The sequence below is a fragment of the Channa argus genome, chromosome 10 (genome assembly GCF_033026475.1).
Source record: "Channa argus isolate prfri chromosome 10, Channa argus male v1.0, whole genome shotgun sequence".
Lineage (NCBI taxonomy): Eukaryota > Metazoa > Chordata > Actinopteri > Anabantiformes > Channidae > Channa > Channa argus.
Window position 1 is genome coordinate 16,082,000 of NC_090206.1, and position 14,016 is coordinate 16,096,015.

General features: G+C 38.0%; 2 protein-coding genes across 2 annotated transcripts; one reads left to right on the forward strand and one right to left on the reverse strand.

The window, feature by feature from the left end:
• The first annotated feature begins 118 nt into the window (after positions 1–118).
• Positions 119–12,001, forward strand: fermt3b (FERM domain containing kindlin 3b). The gene is made up of 15 exons (XM_067517908.1): positions 119–300; positions 1,508–1,692; positions 3,344–3,577; positions 5,811–5,927; positions 6,224–6,392; positions 7,258–7,360; positions 7,454–7,561; positions 7,762–7,896; positions 8,529–8,575; positions 8,722–8,846; positions 9,307–9,413; positions 9,573–9,794; positions 10,191–10,315; positions 10,731–10,872; positions 11,257–12,001. Exons 2-15 carry the CDS (start codon positions 1,569–1,571, stop codon positions 11,434–11,436), a joined length of 1,938 nt encoding a protein of 645 aa, XP_067374009.1. The 5' UTR covers positions 119–300; positions 1,508–1,568; the 3' UTR covers positions 11,437–12,001.
• Positions 11,953–13,954, reverse strand: trpt1 (tRNA phosphotransferase 1). The gene is made up of 5 exons (XM_067517915.1): positions 13,775–13,954; positions 13,130–13,307; positions 12,990–13,046; positions 12,747–12,857; positions 11,953–12,636 (listed from the first exon to the last, which is right to left on the reverse strand). Exons 1-5 carry the CDS (start codon positions 13,952–13,954, stop codon positions 12,605–12,607), a joined length of 558 nt encoding a protein of 185 aa, XP_067374016.1. The 3' UTR covers positions 11,953–12,604.
• Between the last annotated feature and the right edge of the window lie 62 nt (positions 13,955–14,016).

The window sequence follows — 14,016 nt, forward strand, 5'->3', positions numbered from 1 at the left end:
TGTATGCACATGCACACACATTGCTTTTCATGTATCTCTCACACTGCCTGTCAGTCAAAACCTGAGCGCTTTTCACATTTCCGCCTGGCGGAAACTGACAAAAAAAGGAACAAGCCTTCTTGACAGAAGTGACACAAGCAGTGGCTTAGACATAGCTACACAGACCACAATCTGCCCTACCCGAGAGAAGCAAAACTGCTGCACACCATTTTTAAAGAAGACTTTGGAAACTTCTTTTGACTGAGGCACAGGAGAACCCCTATTTCCATTTCTCAAAATCCTTGAAGGAGGAGACTGACGGTATTGTTTTTCAAATTGCGTGTGTGTGTGTGTGTGTGCGTTTGTGTGTGTGTGTGCATATGTGTGACAGCATGAGAGAAATGGAGAAAACTTAATGACAGACAAAAAAAATTAGGACAGGATGTGTATGTGTGAGGCTTCTGTGTTAAATAAGTCTGCGATAATTTAATATATCACATCACTTTAAAGTCTAATGTAACATGTGAACTGGTCACAGGTCATAACTTATGTTAAGAAATATGCAGATAATGAAATTTTAGGCCTCTAAATGAGGTGAAGAGGCATCCAGGCATGTTATCTATTTACTGACCTGCCATTGTCTGTGATATTAGGCTTTCAGAATACAGACATTTGTAAATGTAATATCTCTAAGATAGGCTTGCACTTTCACCCACATGCAGTGAGTAACTGTATTAGCATTGGATGAACGTCTCATCTTGGGCGGGTCAGATAGCGGAAGTGTGGATCCATGGCGATAGCTCAAGTAAGAAATAGGAAGTTCTCATCTCACTGGACATATCAGAAAAACTCACCCCTCCAGTATGTGTATGTTAGTCACTACCAAATGGTGTCAAACCATGAGATAAAGTCTTTTTACTCACATTTGATTTGCTAACGTGCGATTGGCAGGTCATCTCTCCTCATGCTACTTCATTTAACATTTTTTAAATGTCCTTGTAAACTAAAAATACAAGTATTGTCTTATACTGTCCTATTTTTCATAAGATCAGTCTTTCAAGGCTCTAGAATATGGAACTCAGCTTTTCACAGCAGCTTTATCAATTTCAAAAGTTAGTTGTAAATCCATGTTAGTCATTTTTTTACGCAATGTAAAATAATGCAGAAAACATTTTATTTACAAGGATATGTTAAGTATGTAATGTTATATTCTTGTCAATACAAAATAGATGATTTTTGTAGTTAATCATTGTGTTGTAAAAAAAAAACAAGAAAAGACTCATTTTACTGAAGTGATAAATTGCATGACTTGTTTATCTCCTTCTTGTCATTGACTTTGGTTTAGCTGACACATATTTGCAATAAAACATAACACGAAAAATTACATTTGTCGCACATAATAGATCACTTAATGAGCATCTGCTGAGCAGCCTTTCATAACAGTTTGACATTCTCAATTTCTTCTATTTTCTTTCTCTGTGTTTGTCTCTCCTGCTCACATATCATTTCTTCCTATATGTCCACTCAGAACTGTCTCCTGCATTGCTCTTTCTCCCTCTCTCTTTTTCTACCCAACTTTTTCTCTGAGTATGGCAGCGTGGGACCTGTCAGTAAATGTGGAGGACCTAGGGCCTGATGCCCCTCCTGTTACCATCAGCGTGAACTCTGAGCTTCACATTGGAGGGGTGATCCTCAAGCTGGTTGAAAAGACACGTAGGTTCCTGTCAATCTGCCTCTATTGTTCTTAAAATAAAATCCTTTTAGTCATCATTAAAATGCCAACAGAAACGGCAAGCAGCCATCAGACTGTCAATTGGTGAGATAATTCATGTTATACGATTTGTCCACAGGCACCAAAATATTTTTAGTTTCAGTTCATTTTTTCTTCTTCCACTTCTTTTAACAAGCACATAAATATCATTATAAAATACATCCAACTGCTTAGTTAGAACAGTAACTGTTAAATAATGAAAGAACAGTTAAATTATGCTGCTGCCAGTTAGAGAAAATCAAAAATATGAAGTTTTCAGAGACCTTGAACAAATGCATAGGTCTAAAATGCTATTCTATGTGTAACTGTATCCCATATATATTAAAGTATTAAGTAATTTGCAGGTAATATAGACTAAATTATGATCCAGGATTAACTAATCACAAAAACCCATACTGACTTGAATTGATAACATTAAATAATCATAGGAAGTATTAAATCATCATCGCACTACCATTGCGCCACAGGTTCGAGATAAAATAAAGGCTAAATGAGTAAAATAGCAGTAAATTGTTTGCTTTTATAATTATTAGCACTGATGTCAAACTGAATCCTGAATCATCTAACACGGAAGCCATACAACTATGGCAGTTTCTCCTCTTTAGCAGTTCCAGTCACTGCCCCAAGCTAACACTAGATTCAGAGCAATCTGTCCTCCATGTAACTAGACAGTGAAGAAGCTGGGCCACAGTAACTTATTGCTGGGACAAGCGGTTAACTGTAAAATTGTCAGAATTCAAATTTCTAAAGTTTTTAATACCTTACACTAGTCACAAGTAAAGAAAGTGATCACATTACCTAACATTATCTAACCAACTAACTTAGCTACTAATTAGACTATAAATAAATACACCTTTAAATTCAAACTAAATAAATGTTGGTGTTAGAGTCTTTATTATCTGTAATATAAATATATTTGTTTCTACGTGTATTTATTTATTTAAACTAAATTATTAGTGGGGGTAATGACACAAAATGGATATGTAGTTCTAATACCTGTAAAAGGCAAGATTGGTCAACTAAAGTCCACAGTGAGCAAATTTGTGGGGGCTTGATCCACAAAACTTCTGGATCAACGTCCACATCTATATGTGCATTGAGCTGAGTAAGGTCATCCATTAATCTGTATGAAGGATACTAGGGATAGTTGTTGAGTGTATGGTTCTGTACCTGGTTTGTTCCTTAAGTTAACTTGAATTAGGATTTATTACTACACATCATAATAAAAATTTTTTAACATGGTATTAAGAATAATTCATTTTGTATCTTAAACAGTGTTTGGCGAAATACATAAATCATCTAATAATTAAATGTTAGCAGTTGACCTAATTGATTAATGTTCAACTTCTTCGGTTAATCAGAAGTCACTTCCTTGTTCTTGAAGTGCAAAAGTGCCCAAACATTAAAGGGCTTGGTCTGTAAAGAACTATATTATAAGATTGAATAATTTCAAGTGTTAGTATTTCAAGTGTTAGGATAATTCATGCTTTAAACAATGGTGTTGCTGGCTTTTGCTCGACATGTCAGTGCTTGAAAGTATATGTTTCCCGTCTCAGTTGTTAATGATGGCTGTTTCGGGTCTGTCCTCTGCAGAAATCAAGCATGACTGGTCAGATCATGCTCTTTGGTGGGAGCAGAAGCAGCAGTGGCTTCTCAGAACAGCATGGACTCTGGAAAAATATGGCATCCATGCCAATGCTCGGTTACTCTTCATGCCCCAACACAAGCCCCTGAAGCTGGGTCTACCCAATGGCATTACCCTGAGGCTTAGAGCATGCTTCTCCAGTCCTGTCTTTAAGACTGTGATGGGAATCTGCAGAATGCTCAGTAAGTTTTTCTTTCTATCATTCCTTCTTTTGTCTTCCTTTCTGTCTTTCTCTCTTTCCATCTTATAAGCACCCAAACTATCAAAATCCAAATAATGCAAGACTTACTGTCACAAAACCATTCTAAAATAATGTAAATAATAATACAACTAACTTTCAAAACAAACAGTGTTTGTTTCCACGTTAACTCGTCCTCAAAGTGTTCTTGGTATTTGTAATGATTCACACTGTAGTATGTGGTCACACCCTAATTATTCTTTGAAATGTGTATTAATATGTTTCACTCCAATATTGCTGTAATTACACACACATAGAACCACACATCATACTCCATTGCCAGTAAATAGGTGCTTCACCATCTGCTTCCTACTTAATAATTCTAATTTTAGTAGTTCCTGATCTCAATTCTCAGCAGTAGGTTCCACTAAGTGAGAGCACATTAGAGAAGTATGGAAAAGCAGCAGGAATGGGAAAACAATAAAATCTATTGGTAGTCAGAGCAAAGATAAATATAAAAAAGATAACCTTTGTATCAAAATTGCAATGCATATGATAGTTTATAAGTGTAGAGGATACTACTACAGAGAAGAGTAATTTTATACAGAAGCCCATTACGATCAGTTGCACACATACGGAATATAGACTATAGTACAGTTGGTGCACACTGGAAACAAGGCACCACATGATAAAGCTTCAATAATAATTCAAGCATTATCATGTGGTTATCAAGCATTATCACACACTATCATCAAAATGTTGTTTGTTTAAGTCATGTTAGGGCCTAACATGACTTTAACAAACAACATTTTGATTTGAGTCAGACAAACTACAATTGCCACACGTAGTCAGTTTGAGAATGGTCACAAGTCAAGCAGTAAGTGGCCCAACTAAAAACTTGGACAGAGAAAAATGCTTGCTAGTTGGTTTTCTATACTTAAATAAATTAGTAAATTAGAATAGTCTTTACTTGAATTTAAACAGTTTATTCTTAAATGCAGAGCCAAGGAACCAAGCCCACATTTTGTTTATTGATGAAAATAATCACTGTTGTGCCCAAGAGCCAAGTTGGGACTCAACTAGTGAGTGGCCAAATGTAAAACTTTAATGCTTGGATAATTTGCATTGTAACCCCTGAGATGATCTTTTAAGCATAAAGTTCTCAATCAGGGCAGACTCTTTGAAACTTAAACTGGTAATTCTGCCAGTCATTTCAAGAGTAGTGTGTTTTAAACCTGAACTGTTCATCTCATGGTAACGGTGGAGGAACTAAGCATATCACGACTGACAGGATTTGTACATGCTTTCCTACTGCTCTTGGGTGAGGCTCACTGCGATCCCACCACAGAGTAAGTGTTGAGTTCCCCAGGCTTCAACTAGCATTAAAGTCTTTTAGTAGTAAATATTTCAAACACAGCAATCTGGTTATAACTTGAACAGATGTTAGACTATGTTAACAGAGGTAACTATGGCTCTTTGAATACCTAGATGACTGCTAGTGGCAGTCAACAATGTGGATGATTTATGCCAGCAGTGTCACAAGGAAAGGACACACACCTTCTGGCAAACTGTGGAAAGCCCTTGAAAATGCAGAAACTCAGGTATTGTTGAGGTGATGAAACCTGAAAAAGGTGCACAGTACCACCCAGGATGCTGCAGTACAAATTTGTGAGAGAGCTACCCCTTTCATTGCTGCCCAGGACGTAGGCACACTCCTGGTGGAATGACAGATAACATGCATTAGATAAGGTTTACCCTCTGCCTCATAAGCCTCTTTGATGGCATTAACCACCCAGTGGGAGAGCCACAGTTTGTCACAGACAAACAGTTGCTCTGAGTGCCGTAAACTTGTTGTGTCTATAAACAACCATAGTGCCCGAACTGGGCATAATGTGTTTGGCTGCTCCTCCCACTCTGACTAAAATAGGGAAGGACAGTATGCCGCCAGGTCAATAGGCGGATTGACATGGCCCAGGGGCAGGTTCAGGGCATAAAAACAAGCACTTGGCCAGATTATAGCACCAGACTTGTTAGGCCATCATCTGAGACAGGTACGACTTCTTGAGAATGCATGGAGCTCATTGACACACTTGGTTGTTGTACAGTAGTTGCCAACAGAAAATCAGTCTTGATTGAAATATTTCATAGAGTTTCTCTTGGAATAGAGTCAACTCCAGACTTATTTTGGCTCTTCAATAAACCTGCTTAATCGTTTGTCACTTTTGTTTCTTCTTTAGACATCCGTCACCCTGAGGAGCTCTCCCTTCTTCGGCCAGTAGAGGAAAAAAAGAAGAAGAAAGATAAGGACTCGGGTCAGGAGATCTACGACCTGACCGAGGTGCCCCTCTCCTCGGGTACACTCGTTATACTTCACTGACACACACATATAAGTGGTTGTTCCTTGTAACAATATTTGAACAATTAGACTTCCAAAACTTTCCATGTAGTAAATGAAGATATAGCTAGTGTTCCTTTGAACGTTGGATTCTTTGACTGAGGAAATTTGACATCTCCTCAAAAGGCTTTATACACAAAGAGTCTAGAGGATCTACTTGTGAATGGCCAAAATATAAATCCAAAACATGGTGCAAAATTGAAAGTTAATTCCCTGGTAATTTAGACTGTAACCTTACTTCTCTGTGTTTTGCAGCCTCCCAGCCATGTTTGTTTAACGGCATGCCGGCTCACTTTGCTGACTCACCACAGATGGAGGCCATCTACAAGATGCTGTCAGTCACTCAACCTCCCCCTGCACCAGAGGTCTTAACCAAGCAGTACCGCCCAGCTAGTGTGGTAGACAAAGCTCATATTAATGGAAGGTATGCCCACACATGTGCCGTTCTGTTAATCAAATCAAGTCACTAAGTTTACAGTAAAGCTATAGCAACATAAGAATCAATAGTAGTTTTTAAGACAAATCAAAATGTTTAAAAATTATGAAACTCGTATTGCTAAATACATACCATAAATTATAAAATTGAACTCAGATAAATCACAGACATTTTATGGTTTGTGCAGTGTCAAAGGCCTTTTTACAGAAGACATTTTGACTTGTACTATGGTAAATATTTGTATATCTGTAAAACAACTCTGGACATTGTCCAGAGTTGATCCCAACAGACATTGTCCAGAGGTCATATTGGAAAGATGCTATTGGGTCAAAGGCCCATTTCCTTCAATTTATATTAAAGTTGCCTGTTTTATATCGTTTAAAGTATAAAGTTGGTTACTGCCAAATAAAATCCACAATTCTTAATTCTTATCTGATAGTCATCTTTTGATCTTTAACAAAATTTTATTAGTGTACAGCTAAAATAAATGAATTAGCCTTGCCATATCAATACATTTGAAGGGGATTGTATAATTTGCAGGCATCAGGGAGACACAATTGCTTTGTGGAAGATTTACTTCCAGAACATAGGATATCTGCAAGTATTAACAAGAGTCAAACATATGAAAAACTTCAGCTTCACAGCCAGCGTTGACCCTAATTATCTGGTTAACAAGACAACAGTGTCTTCAGCTGTCATCAATTCTGTGAGAAGTGTCTATGTAATCAATTAATTTCTGTAACTTAACCTTATTAAACTAAAGGTAATGCCTCATATTTCTAAACCATAACCCCCAGTATAATGCACTTTAAATAAACTCATAAACATAAATTTATTCCTTTTCCCATCTCAGGTGGTTGGATTCATCCAAATCTCTTATGCAACAGGGAATCCAAGAAAATGACAGGGTCTGGCTTCGTTTCAAATACTTATCCTTCTATGAGCTAGAACCCAAGGTGTGTGTGTACATATAGTTTTTATAGTTACAGTGTGTATATGTTTTTTGTTTTGGGCGTTACATCATCAATCCTCTCTCTCTGGCCATGCAGTACGATGTTGTGCGCCTGACCCAATTGTATGAGCAAGCTCGCTGGGCGATCCTACTAGAGGACATTGACTGCACCGAGGAGGAAATGATGCTATTTGGTGCATTACAGGTAGCTTTAGAAATATAAACAAATGTCTCTTACAAACTGATTTCAGTATCCAGATAATACAGGTAGCATCTGCCCCCTTATCTTTTAGAGGTTGCAGAGGCATGTAGCAATTGCTCACAATTTGAGTTATTCAATGATTAAATAACCCCCGTATTGTTACAAGTTTAACAGTCTCCTCTCTCACATTCAAACTTATGCAGTACCACATCAGTAAGGTGTCTCAGTTGGAGCCCCAGACGCTGAGTACCAGTGCAGCCATGGACGATCTGGAGACAGCCCTGCAGTCCCTGGAGGTCAAGATGGAGGGAGAGAGCAGCTCTGCATCTGAGATGCTGGTTAGACATATTGGCTGCTCTTCACTTGTCATTACATGTCAGCTACAATTAGGGTTGTCTCAGTGGTTTGACTTTATTCTGACTGCAGTAGAAGACCCTTGACACATGACTTTAGGTTAATGAGAAATATGAGAAACGTCAGCTGATTGCTTGATTGACTCTTAGGGGTTTATACATACATGAGGGCCTAATAAAGCTATTTATTAATTTAGGTTAAAATCTGCAATCAACATCATTCAAGATGTTATTATTTTGATGTTAGAGTTCAAGATTAGTATAATTGGCGACTCTAAATTGCCCCTAGGTGTGAATGTGAGTGTGAATGGTTGTCTGTCTGTGTCTGTCTCTCTGTGTTGGCACTGAGATAGACTGGCAACCTGTCCAATGTGTATCCTGCCTTATGACAGCTGGGATAGGCTCCAGGCCCCCATGATAGATAATGGATGGATGGAATTCAAGATTAGTTATACATATGTTATAATCATGAATTTTATTTCCTTATTTATTCCTTATTTCCTACACTGTTTAGGCTGTAAAAGGGATTGCATATAAAGAACAAAAAAACTAAAGCTAAAAACAAAGTGGAAACATGAGATTTAATTCATCTACTGAAAAAAAAATCTTTCATCCAGGAAAACATGACTGCACCAGAACTCAATGATTATCTGAAAATATTCAGGTGAGATTTATTTTCCAGCTACTCAATATTTTCAACTACATACAGCCAATTAGGTGCAAGTATTTTCTGTTGTATTGTTTATCTATTTCTATCTTGGTAACTTGTCTTTATCGTTTTAATAAAACTAAGCCATGTGATTATTTTAGGCCGAAGAGGCTGACGCTGAAAGGATACAAGCAATACTGGTTCAAGTTCCAAGACACTTCGATCTCCTATTTCAAAAGCAAAGAGGAGAGCATTGGAGAGCCTATTCAACAGATAAACCTCAAAGGTGCCAAATATAATTTGATTTTTAATAATTTTCCCCCCAGGTCACCAACAAAATCCCCAGTATTTATGAAACACTGACTATTAAATTAACACTCATTTTTACAAATATGCCATATATTTTTAATGTTTACAAAAAACCTTAAGACATACAGATACACAAACATTTACATATATGTTAAAGTGGAACTGCCTATCTTGTAGCCTTGTAAGGAGATAATGGGGTGACTAGTAATCAGTACAAGTAACCACTTTTGAGATTTTTCCAAAACAAGATTCATAAAACAAGAAGCATTTCCAAACAAGAATATCAACAGTAACGCAGACAACAATATGGTTTACACAGAAAATTAACTGTAAGCATGACTCAGAGAGATTCATGATGTCATGAAATTTTGACTTGGTGTTCATCGTATTGTATTTTAGTGTTGTCTGTTTTAATATGATTTTCATCCTGAACACAGGATGTGAGGTGGCTCCAGATGTTAATGTAGCTGCACAGAAGTTCCTCATCAGACTGCTGATACCAGCCCCTGAGGGAATGAATGAGGTTTATCTACGCTGTGAAAACGTGAGGCTACATTCCCAACACACACCCATCTCTCCAAGTGACATCCCGTAGTTTCCACCACCTGTTTGTCTCACTACTTCACCTCTATGACCACAGTCCCACAAGTGTCTTGCTCTCTCTTTTTTTCTCTCTGCTGTGTCTTTGCTTATCGCTCTTCAGGAGCAACAGTATGCACAGTGGATGGCTGCATGTCGTCTGGCCTCCAAAGGCAAGAGCCTCGCAGACAGCAGCTTCCAGAGTGAGATACAGAGCATTCGCTCCTTCTTGGCTATGCAAAAGACCAACTCCAGTTCTCATGGCAACGCTCCTGCTAATGACGATAGCATCAATACCTACAGTCTGGTGTCACCCCGCTACCATAAGAAGTACAAGGTTAAACAGGTAAAGGTGCTAAAGAAGAGTTAGATGTGATGTCTTATATTTTTAACAAACAACTGGAGAAGAGCACATAACTATTGGATCACACTAGCAGGCTATACATTATATGAGTCATTTTGCATATCTTTGTGGTCTCTTTCTTTTGTGTCTTTTAACTGAATTTTTTCAAATAAGAAATATGAACAGTAATATCAGAGGCTCTGGCCCATGAGCTCCCTGATATGTCATGGACTCCGGTCAGTAATCAGTCCATCCAACTGGCTACATTACTAACTGAAAATAACTTTTGATTTTGGACAATTATGGTAATTAAACAGTTCTTAATCTCTTTTCAATTTGTGCTTGGGCAGCAAAGTTATAATTTAATTGTATTTTTTTACCCTGTGCTTGCTCCTCTAGCTTACCCCTCGTATCCTGGATGCATACCAGAATGTGGCTCAGCTCCCACTGACAGAAGCAGTGATGCGCTTCCTGCAGATCTGGCAGGCCCTGCCTGATTTTGGGCTCTCATACGTCGTTGTCAGGTTGATAGTTAAATTACCTTTTTAAGCCTTTTACTGAATGCCAATTACCATCCATAAAAAACTATTATGTCTAAAAATGAAAATTTGGTAAACCAGAGCTATCATACTAACATTGAAGCATAAAAAAGATAAAAAAAATAAGGTAGTGATGTGTTAGGAAACATTTCCTCTTACACAACCAAAACTCAGAGGTTACAGTTAAAGTCCTATGAGAAAACAAAAGCAATCAATCTTTTTTGTAGAAAGTTTTCTTTGTGTTTTCCTGGACAGTGTTTCCTTGTTTAGTTGCAATCATATAACAGGACCACAAAAAAAAGGGGCTACAACTTTTAGAAGATATTGACTAATTTATTAGGTTGAGAACTTGAGCAAGATTTCTAAATTAGTGAAGCTAAAATATGTTTTTGCCCAAAAGGTTTAAGGGTAGTCGAAAAGACGAGGTACTGGGCATTGCGCCCAACCGCCTGATCCGCATCGACCTGGGAGTGGGTGACGTGGTGAAGACTTGGCGCTACAACAACATGAAGCAGTGGAACGTCAACTGGGACATACGACAGGTCAGACTCATTCTGTAATAAGGTCAATCTGTAATCAGGCTTCTGTTGGACAGGATAGTAAATATGACTATATTATAGCTTTGGAACACTGCAACCCAAGCATGAGATCCCAACATTCCCCTAACCATGCTGAAGTTGTGACTGGTGGTAAAACTACTGAAATAGAAGTGAGGGGGGTGTCCTTATTAACAAAAAATTAAGAGTTATGGATCTCATGAACCAAAATTTCAATTTCAATTGAAGCCCTAATATAAAATCAATTATATATTTTTTCACTGTCTACGATTTCAGTAATACATTGTTCATCCCCAAAATTCAGTGTTTAATTCATTTCATTTCCTCTGTTTTTCTTGCTTTGTGTGTTTGTGTTTCTGACCAACTCAGATGGCCATTGAGTTTGAAGGCAACGTCAACATTGCTTTTAGCTGTGTGACTGCTGACTGCAAAATCGTTCATGAGTTTATTGGAGGTTACATTTTCATGTCAACACGCAGTCGTGAGAAGAGTGAGATACTCAACGAGGAGCTCTTCCACAAGTTAACTGGTGGCCACGAAGCTCTGTAAGACTATTAACCCAAACAAAAAATTGGCCTTTCTATGCCCACTTAGGTTCATTTGCGTTTCAACAGCGGAGAATCATGTGGAATAAGAGTTTTATGTTGCATAGATATGTTCAAAACCCACCTTGACAGTTCATACAAGTTTGTACCTTCACAATTAATAAACACTTAGTTATTATTTCATCAGCTAGATGGAAGACTTTGCATGTTCAAACAGTTCAAGGCTGTCTTCTTATGTTGTGTCCCCACGCTGACTTCACTGTTCCTTCAAGATAGAGTGCTGCCGGGCCAAACAGCTGGTTGTTTGGTCCAGGATAAGAGGGACTGACAATCAAACTCATGAAATGTACAATTAGCGAGAACATAATTTTGTTTTTGTTTTTTTACTTTACATTTTCTAAACTTGTAATCAGTGTTGGATGCACAACCTTGCTTGATCTAGAGCTGCTGTGTTATTGTTATTGTTATTTAGACTTTTAATTACAGTAGCAAGATTATTATTAGAGCCAGTAATCAAAAACAATGTATAAAATTTATTTCAATAAACAATGCTTACCACTGAACATGAATAACAAGCATTTATTAATTTAAATACAGCAACTCACATTTTGTTTTCACTGTTTGGTGTGGTTGTGACATATAGTGACGATTACACAGGAAGCTTCCTAATCAATTATCTCCCCTCACAGTGGGTTTGTGTGCGTCCATATTACACTATAAGTAGTTAAGACAGTCTGAGTCCGTTATTTCAAACCACAGTGTCTGCATCCTTTGCTTTCCCAAACATAGCAATGTGACTAACCACACATGCAATATGTCTCAAATGTCTTTATCTATAATCTGGTTGTTGCCAGAAGTTACAGTGTCGGTTGTAAGCGGTTTATGCTTTTTACAACTGCTTACTAACATTATGTTGGTGTTCAATTTGTGCAATAGTGTATTTAGCAATGTCTAAGATCCTTTTGGTAATGGCACAGAAATTAAGTTTTATTGCAGATTTAGTCACATTCACAACGATTTCTGACTGGATTGTCCTAGTGCTAAACAAAAAATGCCTTATTATGATGCTCCTGTGAAACAACTGTTACCAGGGTATTAGGATAACCATCAGATAACCATGGGATGTTAGCATGGTGAAGTAGTTCCTGCTATGACCAGTTGCAAATTGGTATTCACTGCTGCTGCTGTAGTGGCAGGATGCTCCCTGAAACACAGAATAAATATGACCTCAGTGAACAAGTAAATGTTGGCCCTCAATCCACACTTAATAAAACGAAATGCAAAACTGAAGGAATCCATGATAACTTTTCTTACTTGTGGGTCTCATTCTTAAGGCTTGGCTAAAATATTTAGGAAGAAGTTTTCCCTCTGCGTCACCTGTTGTCAGCAGTACACCATTTTCTGACCAGAAGAATTTAATACCATCTGTGAGATCAGATACAAGTATACATATACAGTTATGGAAGCATGTAAAACATAGACTAACATAGATAATCATAGATAAACACATAAGCTGAATTGAGCATATTGGGCTGCAGTATATGTGGAAAAGCTTACCAGCGAGGGCTTTTGGAACATCAATAAATATAGCTAGGTCACAGTCTTTCCTCATGCCTGGTAAGAAAATGAGGGATGCTGTTGAAGCTATTTGTACAAATGTTCAGCTAACTTGTCTCTACCATAAACACAAAGCTTACCGCTAACGACACCATCCTCCCCTGGGAGGCCTGATGCCAGGTGGATGTGAGTCCTCTTCATGCGGCTCAGGCCATGCTGCTGGATGGAGCTCCAGTTATGGAGGTAGGAACCATGAACGCCATTAGCAGGGCAGTCCGGTGAACCAGCCAGAACAGGTTTCAGCTCCAAATCTGTTACCTGACCACAGTGACAGAACCAACATAAACACAACATCTAGTCTAGGGGCTCACTGGCATTTCTGGAACAGTGTAAGATTAATACAATCAGACTTTTGTAAAATCTGGTTAACAAAAACAAACTAGGAGCAACAGTTATTTAATAGTTTTATTGTATTAGTTTCCACTTGGTGGAACACTACCACACACATATTTGGCATCTGATTGCTGTGATTTAGATTAGTTTTAGGTCCCTATATGTGACTGCAGAGATGGTGCAAAAGTAAAGTTTGACTTTATCTAGATGGACTATCAAATATTATCATGTTGGCTGGTCAACAAGAAAGAAAAGCATTTTCATCGAAAAGCATAGATCTACCCAGGGGAATTACACACCCTTGCATGGTCATAATATTATCCAGATATCATAGATTTACAAAAATCTGTATTTTAACTGGCATATTATGTAAGATTTAAAGCTCTACTTACTTGTACTGAATGGCCCTGGTTGGCTCTAATCTGCAAGCGTCCATCCTCTGGGTGAGAACGGAGCTTAAAGCGTTGCTTGTCATTTGTGGCAACAATTCTTTCCATGTCTTCCAATGAGTATGACTGGAACTGTGGGTGCGCCAGGACTTCATCCACAAACAGGAACCCATCTATGAGCATTAGAACTGTTATGTATGGCCATAGTTCCACGGTGGCTTTTTCTGACCTGGACTAATCTCTTT

Coding starts and splice junctions, on each gene's coding strand:
- fermt3b (XM_067517908.1), top strand. CDS start 1,569: ATGGCAGCGTGGGACCTGTCAGTAAATGTGGAGGACCTAGGGCCTGAT. Junction 5,928..6,223: donor CGAGGTGCCCCTCTCCTCGG/GTACACTCGTTA, acceptor TGTGTTTTGCAG/CCTCCCAGCCATGTTTGTTT. Junction 7,562..7,761: donor TGCTATTTGGTGCATTACAG/GTAGCTTTAGAA, acceptor AAACTTATGCAG/TACCACATCAGTAAGGTGTC.
- trpt1 (XM_067517915.1), bottom strand. CDS start 13,954: ATGCTCATAGATGGGTTCCTGTTTGTGGATGAAGTCCTGGCGCACCCA. Junction 13,047..13,129: donor GGAGGATGGTGTCGTTAGCG/GTAAGCTTTGTG, acceptor TTTTCTTACCAG/GCATGAGGAAAGACTGTGAC. Junction 12,858..12,989: donor TGTTCCAAAAGCCCTCGCTG/GTAAGCTTTTCC, acceptor CTGATCTCACAG/ATGGTATTAAATTCTTCTGG.